The sequence below is a fragment of the Notechis scutatus genome, chromosome Z (genome assembly GCF_049901735.1).
Source record: "Notechis scutatus isolate UNSWTSFEM ecotype Mainland chromosome Z, rNotScu1.2, whole genome shotgun sequence".
Taxonomy (NCBI): domain Eukaryota; kingdom Metazoa; phylum Chordata; class Lepidosauria; order Squamata; family Elapidae; genus Notechis; species Notechis scutatus.
The window spans coordinates 103,466,144-103,492,136 of NC_142025.1; the positions used below are offsets into that span (position 1 = coordinate 103,466,144).

Below are 25,993 nucleotides of genomic sequence, written 5' to 3' on the forward strand. Positions count from 1 at the left end.
CAATCAGACTCTTGAACACCACCAGACTCTAGGAGAAATTTAAATATAATCTCTTTTAGGCATGGGGAGAAACTACTCAGGTGTAGGTGCTATACCCAAATATCAACACAAAGCACAAACCAAAATTCATGCAACAGGACCTGATGAAGAGTTTGCTCTTTTCCACAACCTGCTACTCTTCAGATGTCTTTGGAACATTGTCCCCACATTATTCCAAAGGTGCTTTTTCAAAAGGCAACTGGACTTTGTTTTTCCTTGAAGATGTTTCACTTCTCATTCAAGAAGCTTCTTCAGTTCTGATTGAAGGATGAAAAGTAAAATGTCTTCAAGAAAAAATAAAGTCCAGTTGCCTTTTGAAAAAGCATCATTGGGACAACAATGACCTGGGTGACTGAACATCTCTTTAGATACCCCCCCCCCCCAATTATTTAGCTAAATGGATTCCTAGCACATATAGAATACACCCAGATTAGGGAAGGCTGACTTGTGAAAGGGCCTGCTTCTCCTTTCCTTTTACTCTCTTCCATTTGCTCAAGTTTCTGAATTTGCCTTTCTGGGCTTGCATCTTCATCAAGGAATCCTATTTCTTTGGCACCCTGTGAGACCCTGTCTTGACCTGATCAAAAATAGGAATTTCTTAATCTTTGGGAACCTAGACCAGGCCCACCTAATAAGCAGCTGCTCAGGCTAGAATTCAGTTTCTTCAAAAGAAACAATCAAAAAGCCCAAAAGAAAAGAAAGACCCTAACACTCTTCACAACCAATCAACACCAATATGAGCAAAGATTAAGACAAAGTTGAACAGTAGACCAATAAGCAAGAAATAAACAATACCCCAGTCAAGGAATTATCAATAAGGCAAACAAACTAACAATAAATGATAGCCTAACCAAGGAACCACCAAGAACATCCGACCTACAGTGATAGGCCAAGTCACTAGTATATAAAAATAAGAGCAAACCCTACTCCCTCCTAGCACTGATGATGTTGCCTTGTTTGGTAATGAAATATCTGCAAGAAAATCACCAAACTCAATGAATACCAAGGACTTGTCAAGACCTGGAATTTAAGATATCTTTGAAGGTAGAAAAGGGAAAGCACTAACTGCCAACAGGTCCTAATCTGCAAATAATCTAAAGATCTCTGATTCTGAATAATTCTAGCTACAATTTGTAGTTTCTGTGCCAGTGATCTGGGTTCTTAGCTAGCTCTGGTATTTCTGAAAATCACATGCAAAGCAGGATGTTTAGGGTTAAGTTTGCAAGAATTCCTGAACCAAGGTATGAATGAGAGACAGGAAAGGACCAAACTTTTAGTTCAAATCAATGTTCCTCATCAAAATGGAAACATTATTGAAGCAACAAATCCCTTCAAGTTTTTCAAACGGCAGATTTTATTTTTATTTAAAATGTATATTCCCCCCCTTCAACACATAATACAGTCTTTCAAAGTGGGACTGCTGGGTGCCATTAAGTACAAGAATTAAAATAAGTGAGTTGCCCCACTGATGATACCAAAAGAGAAAAATCCTAAGAATAGGATTTTTAGTGGCATTTGGCCTTTAGATCGTACACTGGAAAGTGTGCTAAAAACTTACCAGATCTGGACAAAAGTGAAATTTGATTTATTTAGTATGATTATTCCCCATGTGTTAGCACTTTATTTATTTTATTTTATTTATTTATTTGATTTGCCAATTGTTTACAAGATAATAAGTATAAGCGTATACATAGTTGTGAATACATGAAATGGGTACATATAAGAAAAATAAAAGAATAAGAGAAACAATAGGACAGGGACGGTAGGCACGTTGGTGCGCTTATGCACGCCCCCTACAGACCTCTTAGGAAAGGGGTAAGGTCAATAGTAGACAGTCTAAGGTTAAAGTTTTTGGGGTTTGGGGAAGAGACTACAGAGTCGGGTAGAGTATTCCAGACGTTGACCACTCTGTTGCTGAAGTCGTATTTCCTGCAATCAAGTTTGGTGCGGTTTACTTTGAGTTTGTATCTATTGTGTGCTCTTGTGTTGTTATGGTTGAAGCTGAAGTATTCATTGACAGGTAGGACATTGCAATGTATGATTTTATATACCATGCTTAAGTCAGACCAAAGACGGCGTAATTCAAGGTTTTCTAGTTCTAGAATTTCAAGTCTGGTGGCATAAGGTATTCTACAACGAGTAGAAGAGTGGAGAACTCTCCTTGTGAAATATTTCTGGAGTTTCACTGCAAGTTAGTCCAGACAAGAAGCACGACCAGGAGTACTGGACTGGTTCTATCTTTATTGTAAAGTTAACTGAATTTTGCAAGATTGAAACCTTAATCCTAACCCCTTCTCTCATTTTACTCTCCAGAAAACTAGACAAGATCTCTTCTAAGCTAGAGAGAGACAACAGTCATTGGTTTCATTTGAGATGGTGATGAATCTGCATACAGATGGGAGGTTGACTTACTGTACACCCTCAGGTATGGAAAAACTTAGATGATAGAAGGAAAGACTTTGGACAATCCTGCTAACTAGCTCTGCTAGTTAGCAGGACTTGATTCTCCGCTGTGGTGCAGCTGCAACAATCTGGAATGAACACACTTAAAACAGTAGAGATAGTAATAGATTTTAGAAGGAGCCCTCCTATTCTACCACTTCTTACAATGTTAGACAACGCAGTATCAATAGTAGAGACCTTCAAGTTTCTGATTTCTATAACTCCTAGGACTTGAACTTCACTCCACTCTACTCTTCTGAAACATTTCGCAAATCCTCCCTTTGTCAGTGGACTGAGAACACACTGCAGCTATTCTGCAGCTCTCCCTCCAGACTCCCAGGGTCATTCTAGCATGCTGTTACATCATATATTTAATCATTTCTCCCCTTGCCACATTTGAAAGTATGAAAAGTATTTTTTTATAGGCAAAATATTGTAAAAATCAAATAAACTCTATTTCTGCACTCCTGTTAATTTTCCCTTAACCATTAACAAATTCCCTTAACCATTAACAAAATTTGATAAGACTGGAAACTATATTGCAAGCAAAAATAAATACCAATAAAGGAAAATATTTAGGGTGAAATGAAGGCTGATAAGTACTGATGCTGTAAGTTTGGGTAATAAAATGTCCCCAAGAAAACAATCAAGTTCAGAGAGCACCAAAGGACCCAAATAGTTGCAAAAGATTGCTGAGTCAGGCCTAAATAATTGACAGCAGAACCAAAACTGATTGATTCAAGTAAAAGTAACAGAGAAAATCCTTTACACAAACTTTCTTGAGCTCACAAATGAGTTACCCCAATTTAATCCACACACCAAAGAAAAGTATCTGTAAGTAGAAGAAAAGTTAACTAAAAATTTTCCTCTCCAAAGTTACCCATTCACTAAATTAAATATCATATAAGACACTCCTATCTTACACCTCCATAAAGATCACCTTCCCTATAAATATTTCTAGCTGCTTTACCCCCAACTTATAGCCATCTTTCAAGGGCAGATTCCTTGCTCTTGTAATGAATTACCTTCAGTCCACATAGCATGTTTAGCGTTCTTCTTGTGAAACTTCAGCTTGGAGTTTCTCTTGACAAAATTGTCAAGACAAAAGGTTACTATGTGGCTGCAAATCCTATCCCAAAGATTTTCATGAACTGCAGTTGTGTCTTATTTCTTTGGAAGATACTTCTTCAAATGAGAATTTGCAACAGCAGATAGTGGCCACTTGATATAACCCGCAGTATCAGGTAAGAGTGGCATGCAATGGGTATGCTTGGAAGTATTGCTTTTGTACACCTTTTGTGTGTCTTTGCAAATCACAATAATTTCCTGTGAGGTCATTAAAGCTGAAGTTGTGACATAAGCATAAAGGAAATGCTAGGGGCTCAGTAAAAGCTGTACTTCCATTCATGCTTAATTGAAAATAGATTCCATCAAGACCAATTAGACTGGCTTCTAACTAGAAATGTACAGAACTGTGTCGTAAGTCCTCTTTCAGAGAGACGGGCATCTCCAAGCATTCTTGGCAGTAGAACAAAATGCTTTTTTCGTAGCATGACCGACACCCCTGATTTAAAGGTAGACTCACACTGCCTGCCTGAAATAAAACAAAAACTCAGGAATGCTCCAAGGCAAATTTGTCCCAGTGCTGCCACTGAGGAGCTATTCTAGACTTCCCACTTTAACATTAATAAGAAATAAAATGGAATAATTATTGGGAAAATGGGGGAGGATACTCAGCAGATTTAAGATGTGCAGAGTTGACTTCAGTGGGTCAGGTTGGCTGTCATGGAAGTCCTGCACATGTGGGACAAGCCTCCCGCAATGGTCAACCTAACCCTGGGGGAAAACGGTTGTTAAATCATACATACCCCCCATCAAAGTGGATCCTGGATATTGCGCTGCAATGGAGAAAAGGGCAATGAAGCAGCCGGCATGAAGGAAGGAGGAGCAGGGAGAAGAAAGAGGGAAGGTGGCCTTCTCCTTCCCTTGCACTGGCCACTCCATTGCCTGTTTCTCCATTGCAGCGCAATATCCAGGATCCACTTGAGTGTGTCTGCTTTGTGTAATTTAACTACCGGTTCGCCTGAACTGGTGAGAACAGGATGAATCCCACCATTGTTTAACTCCCATAATGAATGGCTGGGAATTCTGGGAGTTGGAGTCCACATACCTTAAACCTGATGAGTCTGAGAAAGGGTGTTGGTACTTACCTGATACGCCCGTTCTCTGTGAGCTGTGAAGAACATCCAAAAGTGGGAGGCGCTTCAGTCTCTTCTGGAAAGGCTGGGCTTAAAACTCCGGGACGCTCCTCCTCCTCCACGGGACACTTCCTCAGCATCCCCCAGTTTTGCGAAGACTGAGTGCCAAAGTCCGGGACTCATCATCTAATCTAGATCCCTGACTGGAACGGAACCCCACCAGACGGAAAGAAATGGGTGGGGCTGGATGCTCTTCACAGCTCACAGAGAACGGGCTTATCAGGTAAGTACCAACGCCCTTTCTCCCATGAGCTGTTCAGAGCATCCAGAAGTGGGACATACCAAAGCTTGGCCTGTCCTTAGGGAGGGACTCCGTCTGGATCGAAATCTACTCCTACACTCTGTGTACCTTCTGCAGGACTCTTCTGCCAAATGAAGCGTCCGCTGAGGCATAGACATCAATTTTATAATTTCTGACAAAGGGAGATGGTGAAGCCCAAGTTGCCACTCTGCAAATTTCGTCTATTGAAGCCTGTGTGGCCCATGCAGCTGATGTTGCCGCACTCCTTGTTGAGTGGGCTGCAGTGCCCTTAGGAACTGAGATGGACTGGCATTCATAACTTTTAGCTATGGTGGCTCTCAACCATCTACCAATGGTCGTCGCTGACACCTTTTGCCCTAAAGTGGATGGGTTGAAGAATAGGAATAGAGCCTCAGATTTTCGAAATGCCGCCGTGTGGTCTAGATAGATGCTTAAGGCCCTCCGAACGTCAAGTCGATGCCATTGATGCTCCAGGCTATGAGATGGTTTTGGACAAAATTTTTGGAGGCACCAACTCTTGCACTCTGTGGAAGGCTGAATTTACTTTAGGAGTGAATGATGGATCCAATCGGAGAATCACTCTGTCCGCATGACACACGCACAGGTCCTTTCTCATTGACAATGCCGCCAATTCGGAAATCCTCCTTGCTGATGTGATTGTAATTAGGAAGGCCACCTTATATGTCAGGAATTTAAGACTATCGGTTCTTAAAGGCTCGAACGGGCCAGTTGTAAGTGCAGTTAACACCTTGTTGAGGTCCCAGGTGGGATAGCAGTGAATTACAGGAGGTCATAAGTTTGCAGCACCCTTAAGAGAGGTGCAGACATGTGGATGGTGCGCTATGGACCGGAGGTCACCCCAGGCTATCACCAAGGCTAAAGCTGCCACCTGTCTGTGTAAAGTATTTGGAGATAGGCCCTTGGTCAACCCCTCCTGTAAAAAGGCCAATAATTGTCGTATTGATGGGGCAGTTGGGTCGATCTTAGACCCTTGGCACCAGCGACAGAAGGTGGACCACGTGGCCTCGTATATACGATTTGTTGAGGACCATCTGGATGCTTGAATGGTGGCAATAGCATCCTCTGAAATCTGTTGGGCCCTTAAATGGCTCCGCTCAACCTCCATACGGTTAGACTGAGCCATTGTGGGTTCGAGTGAAGTATTGGCCCTTGTGAGAGGAAAACCTTCGACGGTGGAATTTTCCAAGGTTGTTCTCTCAACAGGTCCTTTAAGTCTGAGAACCACGTTCGCCTGGACCCATAAGGGACGACCAATATCAATTCTGCTCGTTCCTCCAATAACTTCCGGATCAACCTGGGTATTACTGGGAGTGGAGGAAACGCATATAGAAGTCCGGGAGGCCACTGACAACGCAGGGCATTGACGGCCTCTGCCCCCGAGTCAGGTACCTTGAAATATACCGGGGCAATTGGGCGTTGAGAGAAGAGGCAAGTAGATCGATCACCGGTTGCCCAAACCTCCACACTGCTTCCTGGAAGACAGATGGGTGTAGGCGCCACTCTGCCTGATCTATCGTGGCCCTGCTGAGCCAGTCCACTTGTGTATTTAAGGCCCCTGCTATGTGTTCTGCCTTGAGCAAAAACAGATTGGCCTCAGCCCACTTGAACAAATTGGTTGTCTCCAGCATCAGAAGTTTGGAATGGGTACCTCCCTGTCTGTTTACGTGGGCCTTGGTTGTGATATTGTCTGTCATGACCAGAACGTGGTGTGATTGGAAAAGGGGTAGAAGTTGCGTAAGGCCAGGTGAACTGCTCGCAGCTCCAACAGGTTGATGCTTTGTGATTGTTCGGAAATAGTCCAAATTCCCTGCGCAGTGTGGGATTGGAAGTGAGCTCCCCATCCTACCAGGCTGGCATCAGTAGTGATCGTTGCCCTGTAAGGTTCCTTGAAAGGACACCCCTTGTTTATCGTGTTTTCCGACCACCAGCGGGGCGATCGGAGAACATTGTGTGGTACCCTTATCCGGACATTGGAAAGGTAGCAGGAACCATTGCAGCTCTCTAGAGTGGAATCAAGCCCAAGGCACAATGAAAATACAAGAAATCAGTTTCCCTAACAGTTGAGACAGCACTGCCAGGGAAACCCTCTTTAAAGCTCTGATCTCTCTGGCCAAAGACTGGATACTGTTTAACCTGTCCTGAGAGAGAAAGACCTTGCCCTCCACGGTATCTATCACTGCCCCTAAATGAACTAACCTAGTTGAGGGGATCAAATGGCTTTTATCCCAATTTTTGAAAAAGCCATGACCCTGAAGGGTCTCCAGAGTAATCTTGGTATCCAATTTTGCTTGATGTCTGGAAGATGACAAAATTAAAATATCATCCAGATAACATTGTAAGCGAATAGATTTGATCCTGAGTGAGGCAGCCAAAACCACGAGGACTTTGGTAAAAGTACTAGGGGCCGAAGCCAGACCGAATGGTAGGGCAATATATTCGTAGTGCTGATCACAATAGCAAAATCTAAGATATTTGTAGTGAGTAGGTCTAATTGGTATATGTAGATAGGCCTCTGTGAGATCTATAGAGGTCAGGACGTCATTCTCTCTGATGCTGAGCAGAATGGACTGGAGAGTAGTCATCTTGAATTTTTGATAAACCAATGATCTGTTCAGACGTTTGATGTCCAGAATTGCCCTCCAGCCCCCCAAACTCTTTGGGACCACAAACAATAGAGAGTAACAGCCTTGACCCCGCTGTTCAGATGGGACCTCTCTAATGGCCCGACTATGTAGAAGATGATTGAAGCCTCTTGCATTAATGGGGTCAGTGGACCCAGGGCTCCTAATGAAAAGGTTTGGGGGGAAGGATTGAAACTCTAGCGCCAAACCAAACCTAATAGTGTCCTGACCATCAGAGGTGGAGCTGTCCCATTGATCAGCAAACAATTTTAGCCGCCCTCCAATGGGAACTGCTGTCAAGGACTCACTTGGGGTGACAAAAAAATCGGCCTCCAGTGCCTCTGGGGTTTTGTCTGTTTTGGCCTCCCCGCTGACCTCTATTGGAAGATTCAGACCCATCCTGTCTAAAACTGGGCCTGTAACCTGATATTCTCTGAGATCTGGGAAGGTATGGGCCTTGATAGTAGGGCTGAAAGGAACCCCTTCGAAACGACTGGGGCGTTCTGTTTTGAGACCTCCAAAAAAGAGGGGGAAGCACTTTTTTCTTGTTTCTATTCTCTATAAGGAGGGGCTCCAAGATACTGCTAAATAATTTATCCCCCAATATTGGGGCTGATGCCAACTTGGATTTATGCTTGGTATCCGCCTGCCAATGCCTGAGCCATAGCAGTCTCCGTGCTGGTATGTGAGATGCTATGGCCCTAGATGAGAATTTGACTGCATTAAATGTGGCATTGGTGAAGAATTCTGCTGCTACAATAAGTTTAGCTATGTCCTGGTGGGCCCTGACATTTGACGCCGGCAATATATCCCTCAAGTGGAAGAGCCATCGTAGGGAGGACTATGTAAAAAAAGGACGCCACTGTAGCAGCCCTAATGGCCCAGGCGTCAGAAATGTGCACCCTACGGAGTGCCAACTCTGCTCTCTTTTCTTCTGGTCTCAGGGCTTCCTCGGCCTTGTTGGGAAAGGTTGAAGAAGAGGCCAGTGCCACAATGGGCTCATCGGCTCCAGCTTTTTGAGAAAATTTAAAAACTCTGGTTCCAAATTATAATATTGTTTGTTGTACCCTGTTGGGACTGGGTATGATGCTACTAATGCCCACTGATTTTGTACTAATTCAGCAAACATACGAGGGACAGGAATAGTTTCTGCCTCATTAGCCGGTTGTGAGAATATTAGATCCTCGAAGGATTTAAAGAGGTGCGGGCGAAAAAGGCCAGAAAAAGTAGGTTGGTCAGGAATGAGGCCTTCGTCATCCGACATTTCCCGTTCTAGTGGGTCAGCCTCTGACAACCCCAAGTCCATCTGATGGATCAACCCCCCACTCCATGAGAACATCCTAATCTTCAAAGTCCACCTCCTCCCGAAGACCCTGGGCTGGTATGTTAGGAATATTGGGGAATACCTGAGTTTGATGTTGTCCGATATGTGCAAAGGATCGAGCGGACAGGGATCCCGCATCCGAAGTGGCCAAGAAGTGTCTGGTCCTGATGGATTGCTGAACTCCAGCTGCAATGCCCCTTTGAATCGCCATCTCCATCCATTGCCTCATTTCGATGGGGATAGTCTCAGGTAATCTCTCCTCCTGTCTTAGGCCGGCAACCGTAGGGGTGAAGGTTGCCTCTGGGATTAGCTGGGCAGTGCTCATTGGAGGAGATGTGCCTATGGGAGGTTGTCCAGAAACAGCCTGCCTGGGCTGGGTAGATAAGTTCAAGGGCCCCATCAATGGGCTTGGGTTCTGATCAGATTGATGTGTCATAGCCATCTTGTCCGTCTCCCTGGTTCGTTTCTGCAATTGCCTTTCCAAAGCTAGGTGCCGTCTATGGGCATCATTATCCGCCACCTTAGAGGCCTTTTTGGGGCCCACTGGCTTATCCCGGGACTTATTTGGCTTGGAGCGGAAAGCGTTGTGACCTTTCATTGTGCATGACTGATTCTCTTGCCTCTGACTTTAATTTTAAATTTTCTTTTTTTAAAATTATTATGATGATTATTATTAGTGTTATTAATATTTGTACTTTGGGGTGATGCCTTCCCCTGCGGTTGAAAGTAGAACGCTCCTCCAGGAGAGTAAGACTATATATACATATACATATGCCTATATCTATATGTATAACTGAGTACATGGTAAACAGTATCTAAGGGTCCCCAACAAGGGAAACCTCCAAGTGCTCCAAGCGAGAAAAACTTTGGATCCCTGGTCCCCAACAAGGGAAACAGCTATACAGGATCTGAGGTGAATCCTTTCCTGTCAAAACCAAATGTCCCGCAATTTAAGTGGCACTTGCAGTTTCACTCTGAAGAAATCATCCAAAGGCAGTTGCAAAGAAATGCCTGTTTAATGACTAGCCTGCTTATCCAACATCAGGCAGACAAGGGAGAGCTAAACCCAGGGAGAACAAAGTGGGAAGGTACTGCCTCGGTCCCCAGAAAGGGAAACCAGCGAGGAATAGCGCCTGTGATAATTAAGCGCGAACTTGAGCCAGTCGTTGAAAAGGGCGGGAAGCAGAATCACCGTTGCTAATGTCTGAGCCGTCTAATGAGCCGCTGCTACTGAGGCTCTAACTTGCGATTTAAATGCTCCTGTCAGACGAAACGGCAAGACGAAGTGAGCCGCGGCTGCGAGCGCTCCGCTACGATCGCAGAGAAGACGATCGGAAAGTTAGATAAGGGAATTGCCTGAGGCGGTAGCCTCAAGCTGCCTGCGGAGTGGCAGGCTCCGCTATTTACAAAGAAACTTTTTTTTTTAAGCAATCAAGGTAACCTAATAGAGGGACAAGCCTGAAAAGGCCAAATTAAATGGGGAAGATTTTTTTTTTAAAAAAACCCGAATAACCCAAGAGCAAACCTGATTCAAAAACCGTTCCAGTCAGGGAATGCACAACCTCTTACCACGAAAGCTGAGCTAAAACTGGGGGACGCTGAGGAGGTGTCCCGTGGAGGAGGAGGAGCGTCCCGGAGTTTTAAGCCCAGCCTTACCAGAAGAAACTGAAGCACCTCCCATTTCTGGATGCTCTGAACAGCTCATGGGAGAAACACTGCTCTAGCCCTCCCTGATCATAATATTTCAGGAATAGAGCATATGATTATCCAGTAATAATTCCCCTTGGGAAGCTTCACAAGAGAAATACATTCTCTGATAACCAGAATAGCCCCGTGCTAGGCCATACAGCAACATAACATAACTTTCAGTGCTGCCATATTTCAAAAATATGAATCCATAAAGTTTGGTGAGGAAAATGAAAAAATGGAGGTGATTTATCAGGCTGATTTAAAACAGTTTTAAGAGAAGAATTACTCAAATTAGAGTGGCAGGTGTTATTTTAGAAGCATCAAGCAGCCTGTATATTTCTATTTTCCAATCCTCAAAGCTTTCTCCCACCTTTGGCAAATTGTTAAAAAAAAAAAAGGTAAAATGGTAATGGTAAAAAAAAATCAGCAGCTCTATTACATTATATTCTGAGGTTGGAAACTTGTAAATATTGTAGCTTTATCCCAAGGAACATAAATTTTAAAAGAAAAAATAAAATAAAATCAGCAAGTACAAACCATAAGAAAAAAAGAAATCTGTAATATTCTGGCTTTACCCATGCTTTTTCCACATCATAACTTTGTAGCTCCCTCAAAATAGGTTTAGCAACTGGCGGCACACTTAAATGCTATTACTAGGGGGCCTAGAATTGGAATCTCCTATAACTTTTTGCTGCCATCTAGTGAGCATTGGATTCTTACAGCGCACATATGGATAGTCTCTTAATTATAAATTCATGTACATATTAAGCAGGTAATGCTTGCTTAATGACTTAGTGATCATTTGAAGTTATGACCGGGCTGAAAAAATAACTTTAAGATCAGTCCTTGCATTTATTATCATTGCAAGAGCCTTCTGCAGTCATGTGATTGAGATTTAGGTGCTTCATAACTGAAGGACATTTACAACTGCTACAATATCCTGTAGTTCAGAAAAATAACAAATTTAGAAAAAATGAAATTGACATATGGCCCATTCCTTTTATCTGTGATATTTTATTGTCCGGTCAATGGCATCCCTTCCTCGCTGAATCCCCCAGCCATACACCCAAATTCATACAAGAATATCAATGTTGTGTGCAGTGCTAAAGTTTAAAACACCACAATGGAATTGCAATTAATCATTTTAACTGAATTTCTCCAGGGAAATAAAGCTCCCTATAGGTAGAAAAATAGCATATAAAGAATATTTTATTAAAATATAGTTCCCCCACTTCTCTTAAACTTTTAATATTGAAGAATGTTTCAAAATATGATTCCACCATACAAAATTCTCATCACATTCTGTTGAATGTATAGACTCAGTATTATATTTCTTAGGCTGGCTGCAGCAGTCCAAGGACAAAACTACACAATACATCAAATATCTATTATGCCTCTGTTTACTTTTTTAAACAACAGTAGGACAGCCAACCTATTGTTTGGATGGCACAAATACATACAGCTGCCCAACTATTTTGATTTGAATTACATCCTATCTTTCACCCAGGAACTAAAACATTTATTTTCCTCTTATTTTCCTCCATAACAACAACCCAGCTGAATAATTTGAGGAGAGAGTGAAAGGGAGGGATCGAGAGAAGAGGGAGGGAATGAGAGAGGTGGGGGGAGAGAGAAACAGAGACAGAGAGAGGACAGACAAACATCTAGCTAAAGTTACCAAATGAATGTCCATGGCCAAGGGCAGGCTAGAACCTAATTCTCTCTGCCCACTTTAATCACGGTACAGTATTGTCTTTGGACAATAAAAAAGAGAGAGAGGGGAGGCTGAAAAATCTTCCCCACCATCCCTGTTGAATAGCTGCTTGGAATATTGACAATTTTTCCAAATTAAGTCCCCCTCCTTCCTCTGAGTCATATGATGCTGAGCAGCATGTACTCAGCCCTAACCCATGCCTTCCAGCCACTCTTGGTTCAATATATGTAAGACATTATCACTTAAAAATTAGCTAGATCTTGATTGGTAATCAATCTATACTCCATAATTGGGAGTGGGGAGAGGAAAAGGCTCTCGGGGAACTGCAAATGGGCTATTAAAAAGTCTCTGGCATAACAAATGAATGGATATCACAGAATCCACATAGGCCTGGCATATAATAATGTATTTTACATAGAGATTATAAGAGAAATAAAGATATTGGGTCATCTGATATGTTTAATCCATAAAGATTTCCAAGCCAAATGCATGGGCCTCAGCTAACAGCCCCCAGAGTTGAGGGCCATGATACAATTCTGTTTGAGAATTATATTGATTTTTCTCTTGACAAATAAAGGGTGATGATTATATGTGCAAACTAGACAATCCATCTGTGACCCCTTAGGTCACCCTTTTGGAGATATTTTCTTATCAGGTTCTTTATTACCTTCAACAATGACACAGATTGTAAGGCATAGCCTTCCCTAGAAAGACTGGTATATATTCAGGGATATATCTGCCTTGAAAAATAGCATATGTGTTGATGTGTATACTAAAGCCAAAGATTAGCATAGAATATGATAGGCTATCTGCAGAGTAACCCTTGTATAAAAAGGATATGCACATGGAAATGGTTTATGAGAACAGTTATGAATAAATATACAGCCACACAGAATTAAACAAGTTGTTTTAATGTTTACTTGAAGAAATAGCACAGTCCAATAAACAGTCCATGTCATACACGTTTTTAACAGTCCAGAAATATCCAGTTATAAAGTCTTCTTACCGGTTTCATGTCTTTTACAGCAGACAAATATCAAACCATAATACAACAGATAATCTTCAATATCAACAGAATATCAAAATAAACAGTTAGTCAGTATCAGTCTGTAGTCAGTCAGTATAAGTATCAAGAGATCATCAGTGAAAAAGAAAAAGAGAATTAAACCATGATCTATAGCTTCCTCTTATGGCAACTTGTAGCATAATTAACCAACCAGAACACACCATAATACATTAAAGTATTTTTCCTTAAAGTTACAAACATATATATTTGTAGTTTATATATTGTCAACCCAACTATGTTATTTACATATACATAACAGAATATATTGTATTATATGTTGTATTATATCATAAACTATTTTATAATATTGGTGTCATAATTTTTTTTAAATTTTAAATCTTTATTAAACAAATTCTACAATTAAAAACAATTAAAAACATATTTCCATTCATTGCAGCACATTTGTAATAGCATTCACTCACTTTGACATGTTCTTCAGTATGTAGATTATTACTAAATATTATTACAATTATTTTATGTTTGATTTATATAATATTTACATATATTTACATAATTATTTACATATTTACACATAGTTATGCATAATTATCTTATTCATACCATATTATTGCATCTCACCATAACCTTTCAATCATCTCTCTATTTTGTGTCTACTTTGCTTCTAATTATTCCATAAATTCCAAATTTCATGGTACTCTCTCTCTTCTCTCTCCTTCATTTCCATTGAAAGCCTATCCATTTCTGCACATTCCAAAACCATTTTTATTATCATAATATCAGAGGGAATGCTGTCACTTTTCCAAGTATGGACAAAGGCTATTCTTGCTGCCATTATTATATGAAATACAATATATTGGAATTTCTTACACATTTTATCTCTTAAAATACCCAGTAGGAATGTCTCTGGTCTCAATTCAATTTTCTGTTTTGTAATTTCCTCCAACCAGTTCCTAATTTTAAACCAATAATTTTTAGCTTGGGGGAATCTCCACCATATATAGAAATAAGTTCCCTATTCATAATTATATTTCCAACAATTTGCTGATCTATTAGGGAACATCTTAGCCAATCTTGCTGGGGGTAAATGCCAATGATAAAACATTTTGCATAGGTTCTCTTTGTAGGCTGCTGATAGAGTTAGTTTATAATTTATTTCCCATAATTTTTCCCAATCTTTCAAATTGATATTATAACCAAATTTTTTTCACCCAAATTATCATGGTATCTTTTACCACTTCTTTCATTTGGTATCTTAAGAGATAATTATACATTTTGGTAATCATTTTTTCATCTGACCCCTGTAATATTTTGTCTAATTCCTGCTGATCTTTATATATTCCAAATTCTTCTATATCTTTCTTATATGTTGTTTGAATTTGTAAATAAGGCCACCATCTATTTTTATCCCTTGTTACTTCAGTTCTTGATTAGTTTTCAATTTTCCCTGTTCATCCAATAATTCTTTATATCTCACTATTTTATTTACGTCAAGGACACTGGGATACACCATTGCTTCTATGGTGGATAACCAAATTGGGATATTCATGTAATGGTTTCTCTTAATTCTCTCCCATACAGATAATAAGGTGTCTCTAACTTTGTGCCTCTGGAAGTATGAATGAAATGTATTTTTCCCTTTCATATAAACGCTTGCCAACCGATCTGCAGGTCGTGCCCCTCTATTATTAATACTCTTTATTATTTAGATTTATCCAATCCTTAATCCATGTTAAAACTGCAGCCTGGTAATAAAGTTCCCAATCTGGGAGTCCAAAACCCCCCTTACTTCTACTGTCCTGCAGAAGTTTCAATTTTATTCGTCCCTTTTTCCCTTACCAAATAAACTTTGTCATTGTTTTGTTTAATTCTTCAAAAAAAATAATTTTTTCCTAATTTTATTGGAATTGTTTTACAAAGGAATAATAATTTGGGCAAAATATTCTTTTTTTTTAAAAACAAATTTTATTGATTTTAAAAACAAACAAACCATCGTTAACCATTAAATACATAAAACCTCTCCATTATTAATTTTACGTCAAATAAAATATTATTTTATACAACATAATTCTATTTTTCACCATTTCAATATAACCATATAGATATCTCTTAACAAATTTCTCATTATTTCTCTTTTCGTATTCAATTTCATTAATTATTATTAATTTTCTATATTTATCCAGTTTATAATCATCATCTTCATTCCTCTCTGTCTTGTTTAACATTATTCTCATCCAACATTCCTCCGAGGTTTTATTAATTCTCAAAGAAAACATAGACACACAAAACACAAAAATATAAAACTTCTTTTAAGAAAGTAGTTTGGCCCCAGATTACCTCTCTTTGTATGGACTTCAATTAAATTCGTGCTCATCTTATATACCATTACCTATCTTATTTACCATTCTATATCTTCTATATAACTTCTCCCGCTTTTCACTCTTCTTATTTCTATTTTATTTAATTCATTTTAATTTAAATCATTGTATTTACATTTTTTGTCCATTCTTTCCAAATTATCCATTTATCTCATTCCCTACAGCAAGTAAAAAAAAAAAAAAATTCTCCTGTAATCACTGATCCAAGGTATGATGCCTTTCTATCCTCCCCCTAAATTAATATTTAAAATAACACCTAATACCCAATCTGATTCTGCTTAGTACATTCAACTTACTAACCTCTAAAGAAAGAAAATAATAAGTCCATAATAATTAATATAATTAAATAATAAATCTAAATTTTGAATCTTATAGCATTCCAATTGTCTATTTCAAGAAACAAGTGCTACAATAATGAGTTTATAATAAGATCAAAACAACAGTAAATTAAACTTTTTAATTAAACTCAATATTTTAAACATTCCTTTTAATTTTTTATTAAATTTTAAAATCTATCATTACTAAACATTTCAATATTTTAGTCTTTTGTTCATTCTTATAACATTCTAATTTTCTATTTCTAATACAAATACTACCATACCATCTTATGTACCTTGCAGAATCTTCTTTTTTAAAGAAATTATACATTACCCTTTATCCCTAAAAAAATTCCTTTTTTCCCATCTTGTTTTATACCTTTGTGGCTTTTCCTCCCTTTTCCCTTCCTTTCTTATCCCACCTAACCTTTTTACCTCCAGCTTCCCCTCTCTGTTGTATTCCTTTCTCCTTTTGCTCAGTAACATTAACATTGAATTGGTTTTGCATCTTATTTTTTCCTTTCTTAAGTATTTTTTTAAATCTTGAGTCCTTCATTTTCCTTCCTTTCTTTCTCCTTTCTCTCTTAACTACATTTTTAGATTCATTGAAGATGGCGTCTTCTTCTTCTTCTTCTTCTCCTTCCATTTCCTCCATCTGTTGTTGTATTTGATAATTAACAAGCGCCATTTCTAAAAAGAGGAAGGCTTCTTTCACAGCGTCCTTTCTTTCTTCATATTCTCTAAGTTCATCAACAGATAAAGCCATTCTTTATTCTTCTTCTTAAAGCAACCAAAATGTTTCAAAAGTTAGAGCAATTCCCCAAAGTTCCAGAGAGAGTCAATCAGTCCAAACAAAACACAAAGTTCTCACTTTCTCTTCCTGGTGAGGTATCAAAGGGAAAGGAAAAAACCTCCAATCTATATTTTAAAGCCTTGTTGCAATTAATTTCTGGTCTCAAGATCTTCAAGGCATCTCCTCCAACAAAATCTTTATATATATATATATATATATATATATATATATATATATATATATATATATATATATATATATATATATATATATATATATATATATATATATATATATATGTTTTCTTAAGTTTTCGCGGGTACTTACATGTATGGTGTTCGGCTTGGTTCGGGTATTTTCCCACGTCATTGTAGTTCTTTTAAAGTTGTAGCAACGTTTCAGCAGAATCTCATCTGCCATCATCAGGCTTCTGTATTGTGTCCGTCTGTGAGTCAGACTTTTACAGTGGTTTCAGATTTGAATTTGGGGCAGCCTATTGCTGTGCCAGAATGGTTTTTTCTTCATCCTGATTGGTTGGGAGTCTTGGTCTGTGTTTATTGGTCTCGGAGTTTGCTGTGTTCTGCTTGATGGGTGTCTCTGATATCTTCTGTCTGTTTTTGGCTCTTTTGTATCTTGATTGGCTGGCAGCATTGTGTTACTTTAATGGAGGCCTTTAGTGCAGCTTGGCTTTGGGTAAATGGACGGCTATCATTAGTTAGGAAGCTGGGTTTCATCTGGGTGCCTGGTTGGGGTGTGTTTGAGCTGGAGGTATCAGGGGGATCTGTTTGTGCCCAGGTGTTTGCCTGGCTTGTGGTGTGGATATTTTTTTGTTTGTGAGTGCAGGCTTCCAAATGATTGACAGCCTGGTGGAATCATCTCTTCTGTTCATGCTTTCTGGTCTTTTTTCAATCTCTATGGCTTCTCTGATGACTCTGTGGCTAGGGTTTTCCATAGTGGCCAGGGTTTTGGTGCCATTGAAGTTGATGCTATGACCTGTGGCTTCCATGTGTTGGACTAGTGAGGAAGTGTGTTCCAGCTTTTTGACTGCATTTTTGTGTTCATCCAGGCGGGTGCTTATTCTTCTATTGGTCTGTCCAATGTATGTGGCCAGGCATGATGCACAGGGGACTTCGTATATGCCTTGGTTTTTCAGGTCAATTTTATCTTTGGGGTTGCTAAGGATGGCTGCTATTTTTCTGTCTGTTTTGAAGGCAGTCCTGATGTGATGTCTGTGTAGTACCTTACTAATTTTGTCTGTAGTACCTCTTATGTAGGGCAGGACAGCTGTTCCATAGGTCTGTTCATCTTCTGGGTCTCTATTATGTTTCAGTGTGTTTTTGTGGATCAAGCTGGTGATTTTGCTTTTGTGGAAGCCGTTGGCTGTCAGTACTTTAGTCAGGGTGCATAGTTCAGCCTTAATGTGTGTCTTGTCTGCCAGGCGTTTGGTTCTGGTAATTAGTGTTTTAGCCACGGAGTTTATCTGTGCTGGGTGGTGGTGGGATTGGGCGTTGAGGTAGCGGTTGGTGTGTGTTTTCTTCTGGTATATGGTGTGTCCTAGTGTGCCATCTGTTTTTTTGTAGATTAGTACATCTAGGAATGGTAGTTGTTTGTTTGTTTCTGTTTCCATGGTGAACTTGATTTTGGGGTGTGCGCTGTTTAGGTGTGTTAGGAAATTGTTTAGGTTTTCTTGTCCATGGGGCCAAATCACGAATGTGTCATCGATGTATCTTAACCATAGTTTGGGTTTGAGGATGGCATTGGCCAGGGCTCTGGATTCGAATTCTTCCATGAACAGGTTAGCAATGACAGGTGACAGTGGTGATCCCATGGGGGCTCCTTCTATTTGTTTGTATCTTTGTCCTTTGTATATGAAATATGTGTTGGTTAAGCAGTGTTCTGTTAGTTCCATGAGGTGTTTGGCTGGTTGGTATTTATTTTGATGATTTCAAGGGTCTCTTTTATCGGGACTTGAGTGAATAGGAAACCACGTCAAAACTTACAAGCAGATCTTCTTGCTCCACGTGTAGATCTTTGATCATTTCCAAGAAGTGGTATGAGTTTTGTACATGTGAAGCTGCTGTTTCAGCATGGGGCTGTAGCTGCTTTGCTAGGTATTTGGCTAGGTTTTGTAGTGGTGCTCCTCTGGAGCTGACTATGGGTCTGAGAGGTATGCCTTCTTTGTGTATTTTTGGGAGGCCGTATAGTTTGGGGCATCTGGAAGATTTCTCTCTGGGTATAATCGTGTGTTGGATCTCTTTGCTTATGTGGCTGGTTATAATTTTCTTCTTGGTTAATTTTTCCAGATATGTGGTTGGGTCTGTGTTTATGGGTTTGTATGTGGAGTCTTGGAGTAGGTCTGTCAATTTTGTTTCGTAGTCTTTTCTGTCCATTACTACATTACTATATTTGTCCTCTTCCTTCCCACTTATAACAAGAAGCCAAGTTTTTACCTTTTATAAAAAAACAACAGGTTTCTCAATGGCCATTTGTTGATTCCATAAGGAAGGAGAGTGAACTTTCCCTTTCAGCACTCAATTTTGCCGCTTGAAGTCCTCCTCTGGAAACGAAGTATTATTCAGAAAACCATAGTTTTCAGGATTAAACGCCTCTTAAAATCCTGGGTCAGCCACAAAAACTTTCTCTTAACAACTTTCTCCTCTCTTCCTCCTGCTCAGTCTTACCCAGCTGCCGGCTTCTTTGAGGCGGCCATTACAGACCGCCGCTCGACCGTCTTGGGAGAGGGGGGTTTTGCCGGCTGGGAAGGGGGTCTGCAACACCCCCAAACCCCTCACCAGCTCCCCTATCTTTGGCTGCCTTTTCGTGGCAGCCTTAGCCTTCAGATCCGTGGATCGGAGGCACCAAAGCGGCTAGCGCGGCAGGGATCGCGCAGGATCGCAAATCCCTGCCGCTAGCAAAGCCGACAAACCGGCAAAATATTCATTTTTATAGTGGCAATTCTTCCTATCAATGACAGCTGTAATTTTCCCCATAATATTGCTGTCATTTTTTTAAAAAATTGTCAATTTTTAATCCCACAGGAATCAAGGGTCTCAGATTTCAGGTGCATTCTGTTAGTCCATTTGAAATACTTTGGTTCAAAAGGTTTACCCTATGGTGCATTGTTTCACCCAGTTAATGGTTATAGGAACCGGAGTTTTACTAGTATGTAGATTAGACATCCTTGTTGAGTCATAGTTACAGAGACATTGCTTTACCAGATTTCTAAATACTTTCAATAATGACAGAACTTCTAGTGTCCAATATTCACTGAAAAATCAGATATTGCTCCCTTATCTACCTTGAAAATATCCCATGTTAAAACTGTAGAGCACAGTGAAATATGAGCACAGGATATTTATTTATTTTATTTTATTTATAACTTGTATATACCGTCCCTGCCCTATTGTTTCTTTCTTATTTTTCTTATATGTATCCATTTCATGTATCCATAACTATGTTTATACTTATACCTGTTATCTTATGATTGCTTGACAAAATAAATAAATAAAATAAATAAATAGCTCCCAATCAAGAATTAAAATGTATAAAATAATTTAAAAACACAACTAGTTAAAATATAAAACATTAAAATAACAAAAACATGGGGTCAAAGATGAATAAATTGGGTGGGAATTGCTTTGCTTAAGATATTCTGTATCTTATACAGATGCAGATAGATAAACTCCACAAAACATCCATAACAAAGTACTTTTATTGGTTCATCAGGTATCCTCATAACTCACATTTGTGATGAAGTTCTTTAATGACCAATCCTTTGCATATCTGTCTTGTAGGTAAAAAGATGGTTTATCTCCTATCCTTTTTCTCCCATCTTGTAACGATAGAAGTAGAACAGTTACCACGAGTCCATGAGTTCAGCCAAGAGTGAGGAAAACTCCCCCAACCCATCGAGGGTCAATTTAGTGACCAATTAGGATTACAGATGTGGTCACGTGACATAGACCATACAGTTCCCAGGATACCTTAACTACATTTACCATGATGCATTCCCTTAAGGGAACAGCTCACAATTGCTACCTAACTATCCAATTCCCATACACTGGCTGGACAGCACACTCCCCACCTAGAATTGTAAATTCCACTATTAAAATAAGAGGAAAAAAAATACCCATAAACTAAGATAAGCAGTAGACAGTAATACTAACTGAATAGCAGATAACTATATAACTAAGATAAACAGTTAGCTAGATAACTAAGAAAAACAGTAGACATTAATAAAGCATCAAACAAAGCAAAACATGCAAAGCTTGAGGTTCAATCTTCAAGTTCAGCCCTTCTCCGCAGTAGCACAAGGTCAGTGACCGGCTTGGTGTAGAGCTTCCTGGTAAAGGTCTGATGGTCGCAGGAGGAATCTAGTGACCTCACCATCAGGACCTTGACTTTGCGGATAAGTCCATCAGAGCTGGGCATGGTTTGAGACACAAGTCCCATAGGCCACATGTTGCGATGCACATCCTTGTCTTTCAGCAAGACAAGGTCTCCCTCCTCGAGGTTTGGTTCTTTGGTCTTCCATTGACAGTGGTCTTGTAGGGTAGCAGGTACTCTTGCTTCCAACAGTTCCAAAAAGGTGTTGGCAAGCTGTTGAACTTGTCTCCATTGTTGTTTGTACAAGTCCTTAGAATCAAAGTTCCCTAACGGTGCAGACCAATCACCCGTTTTTTGAGTTAGCAAGGCAGCTGGAGTGAGAATGGTCGGATTCTCAGGATCTGAAGAGACTGGAACTAAAGGTCGACTATTTATGGTGGCCACGACTTCTGCCATAAGGGTAGGTAGAGTCTCATCGAATACAACACTCCAAAGGTTTGCTTGCAGTGTTATATGTTTTTTTTAATTGTTTAATAAAGATAGGGGAACATGAAGAAATTTTAAGGTTTTGAGCTGAAAGAGAAATTGTTCCTTTTTAAAACATTGCTAGGATTAGCCTTCTTTGCTTTGAAGATGGTCTGTCAGTAATGAATTATGACCCCCAATAAAACAGTTGTAAAAATAGCTGGAGAGGCTTCTCTTATTGCCTCTGAGCTGGAAAATTGCAAAGCCTTTCAGCTGAAATGAGCAGGGAAAAGTTAGTTTTCCTTTCTAGAAATGCCAGCAAGATTTCTGAAACTTTCTCATTGCATTTGGAAAGGGTTTATAATTGGATGAATACAGGGATGGATGAGAGATACTTGGCCCCTCCCTTTCTTTTACAAATTGGTTCTTTCTGAGTTAGGAGTTGTATTTAGAGACACAGCACTTTTTTTGCTGAAGAGAAAAGAAGGGGGAATTTGCCCCTTCCTGGCTTGATACAAAGACAAAGGAATCCTGCCTCAGTAAAGGAAGAGAAAAAAAAGGATTGAAGGAGGCAAATTTGATTGCCTTTGAAAACCAGCGCATAGGATATTTGAAAAGTCTCTTGCGTAAAAGAGGAAGGGGGGGATACTTGCCCCTCCCTGCAATTCAAATTGAGGCACAGAGCTTAGCATTCCACATAACCATCTTTTTACTATTTTGTATCCTGTACAGATGCAGAAAGATAAACTCCACAAAACATTCATAACAAAGTACTTTTATTGGTTCATCAGATATCCTCATAACTCACATTTGTGATGAAGTTTTTCTTTAATGACCAATCCTTTGCATATCTGTCTTGTGGGTAAAAAGATGGTTCATCTCCTATCCTTTTTTTCCCATCTTGTAATGATAGAAGTAGAACAGTTACCACGAGTCCATGAGTTCAGCCAAGAGTGAGGGAAACTCCCCCAACCCACCGAGGGTCAATTTAGTGACCAATTAGGATTACAGATGTGAAAAAGGAAAGGAAAGAAGGAACAAAAGAAAAATAGAGAGAGAGAGAGAGAGAGAGAGAGAGAGAGAGAGAGAGAGAGAGAGAGAAGAAGAAAAGAAAGAAAGAAAGAAAGAAAGAAAGAAAGAAAGAAAGAAAGAAAGAAAGAAAGAAAGAAAGAAAGAAAGAAAGAAAGAAAGAGAAATAGTCTGGCTGGGAAAATCCACACATCATACAATTGCCAGGTTGAGGAATACTGCCTGAAAATTATTGTAATTGATTAAATAAACAAATAAAGCCCAACCCTTGCTATAAAGTTTTTGCTGTCATCCTTTTCCATTTGCAATAACAATATGATATGCTGCAAATGCCTCAGAAGAATTAGAAATGACAGCAGAAAGAGAGAAAACTTCCAAAACGAACCAACTCACCTCAGTTCTCCACCCATTAATAGCTCAACACTCTGTGTCCAATTAAAGCTAATTACAGGATTTGATTGTTTTGAATGCAGGGGGGAAAACACTTCCAGACTTTCAAGCACATCTGTTGCCTGTACAGAAATAGGCTGAATAATGTATTTTTAAAGATATTTTTAAAAATCCCACCCTTATTATTTTTATAAATAACTCAAGGCAGTGAGGATACCTAATGCTCCTTTCCTTCTCCTATTAGGAATATGAAAATCGATGATCTCAGAGTGAAGGCGTGAACTGGATAACATTGAGTGAACTCTAAAGTAGATTTCACTGTCAAATGTCTCAGTGCACACACCCTGACCAACACACAAACCCACTAATGATACAAATACTGCTAGGCAAATAACTGTTGAAAATCTAGCTCTTAGGGAACTTCATTCTACCCACTGGGTGGTGTGTATCCAGTTCAACAAGTTCCTGCATAGGGTGCGGTGCTGCTGCCAAGAGGCTGGATTTTGAAACTGTTCTTCCTGCTTGTTCTCTCACTTACGCACTTTAGGATTAGGCAGTAGGCACTGTGGTTTGGGACTTCTGCTCCAATCAGTCTGGAGGCTGTGACTGATTGCTCTATTCCATGGCCACTTCTGACCAGAAAGATCAGGTATTGGGTCTTCAATCAGATGTTTGCTGTGCAGTGGGTTACCTAAACCTCTGGAAGATGCTGATAGTAAACTGTGATTTATTTCCAGGCATGGATCCCCAAATATTTCAAGAAGAAAGTCTGCACAACTTTCATTGAGCAACCTAATGATACAGGGTAAGTAAAGCTTGCTTTTTCTCTGCTCTTTGAAATATATGTAAGCGAGCACTCTCTCTGAGGCTCATTTACAGTTTAATATTTCTAGTTTTTATCTCAAATCTGATCCCCATGTGAGACTTAAGCTTCACTCATGCTAACCGTGAAATGCACTCATGCATTTCAGCACAGCTAAACTCTGGATAGAACATTTGGCTCAATGAATTTCGGGAATCCTCCGTGCTATGCTTTATTCCAGTACTTTCCTCTTTCTCACCATTGCTTTAGTCATCTTTGGAAATAATGCAGTGCCTCAGGATCTGGTTAGTGGGTTGTGAAAGAACGCTAGCTGCTATTTTCCTGGGCATCCCTCTATTTTGCAAGACTGAGTTGTGGATCCTTATATTGGCTTCTCAAACAATCAGCTTTAATCAGATAATGTGGAGAATGATTTTTATTGATACAGATACAAGATGCAAATTAAACTCCATCAATTATTAAATGGGTATTGTAGAATGGCATCTTGTCATCTTGTCTTTTGATTTCTTTTATATATATATATATAAATAAGTTTTATTGATTTTACAATTAAAACAAACTGACAACATACACAAATGAAAAAGAGAAAAAGAGAGAGAGAAAAGGGAGAAGAAAATAGAAAGAAAAAATAGAAAACAATTAAAAACATTGTCATCTTCAACAGTTTGTAAGACCTCTTTTTTTTTTTAAATCCTTAATTTATGCCATATACACACACCTAATCCTTACATATATCTGTGTATATGGATTTGTCTTATCCTCTTTTGCCTTATAGTGTAAAGTCTATCTTTGGTCTATCCATTTGTACCAGCAGTCCCAGCTGTTTTAGTATATTGAGGTGTCTTTATTTTTTAATGCCAAAGTGAATTTGTCCATTTCTGCACAACTTGAAATTTTTTGAATGATCATCTCCTCTGATGGAACATGAGGCTGCTTCCAACATTGGGCAAAAGCTAATCTGGCCGCTGTCAAAATGTGTATTATTGTGTATTTCGGGTTTTTTTTATATTTGTTTATCAAAGATCCCTAACAAAAAGGACTCTGGTTTGTATTAGATCTGTTCCCTTGTCATTTCTTCCAGCCAATTTCTAATTTTCTGCCAATATTTTTGAGCTTCTGTACAGGACCACCACATATGGAAAAAAGTTCCCTCTTTTTTTTTTTTTTGCATTTCCAGCAATTCGGACTCATATTGGGGTGCATCTTCGCTAATCTCGAAGGAGGAAGGTGCCATCTATAAAACATTTTATAGGCATTTTCTTTATATGCTACCGATTTTGTAATCTTATTATTTCTACCCCAGACCTTTTCCCATTCTGTTAGGGTGATGCTACGTGCTACATTCCTACTCCAGGCTATCATGTTCCCTTTTACAATTTCTTCTTCTAATTCTACTTCTAATAAATAATTATAAAATTTTGTTATATTTTTTTTGCCTGATCCTAATAAAATTTCATCTAATTGCTGGAGTTTATTGTTGATTCCGAATTCTTTCTTGTCCTGTTTATGTTACTTTGAATTTGAAGGTATGCCCACTGATCAATTTTTAGTCCCCGCTCTTGAAGTTCTTGCCGCAATTTCAAATTTCCTTGTGTATCCAATAGATCCTTATATTTAATCATTTTAGTGATATCGCCTCCATTGTTGAAATCCAAACTGGTACTTTTAAATAATGTTTTTTCCGTATTTTCTTCCAATTAGTTAATAATGAGTCTCTGATTAGGTGTCTGTGGAAATATTTCTGGCTAGTTTTCCCTACATCCCATAAAAAAGCATGCCACCCCCTCTGCAAATCATGGCCTTCTAAAAATAATATTCTCTTGTTAGTTAAATTCACCCATTCCTTCAACCATACTAAAGAGGCAGCAATATAATGCAACTCCCAATTTGGAAGTGCCAGCCCTCCCCTTCATATCCTGCATTGCCTTTAAATTTATTCTAGGTTTTTTCCCTTGCCAAATAAATTTAACAGTTATTTTATTAAGTTCTTCAAAAAAAATTGTGTACTTTAATTGGGATCGTCTGAAACAGATATAGAAACTTTGGAAGAATATTCATTTTAATGGCAGCGATCCTAC

The 25,993-nt window shown here is 39.3% G+C and overlaps 1 protein-coding gene across 3 annotated transcripts in view; it reads left to right on the forward strand.

The window, feature by feature from the left end:
• Positions 1–2,401: 2,401 nt before the first annotated feature.
• TRPM4 (transient receptor potential cation channel subfamily M member 4) overlaps positions 2,402–25,993 on the forward strand; it is a 64,368-nt gene continuing 40,776 nt past the window's right edge. For 2 of the 3 annotated variants that reach the window (XR_015746093.1, XM_026669592.2), the window contains exons 1-2: positions 23,626–23,741; positions 23,830–23,897. Coding sequence is in view for 1 of the 3 variants with exons in the window: in XM_026669592.2 (XP_026525377.1) it covers positions 23,715–23,741; positions 23,830–23,897 (95 nt within the window). In the remaining 2 variants the exon portion in view is untranslated. Of the gene's footprint in view, positions 2,465–23,625; positions 23,742–23,829; positions 23,898–25,993 lie in introns of those variants that run through there. The other variant, XM_087948141.1, reaches the window with a different exon arrangement.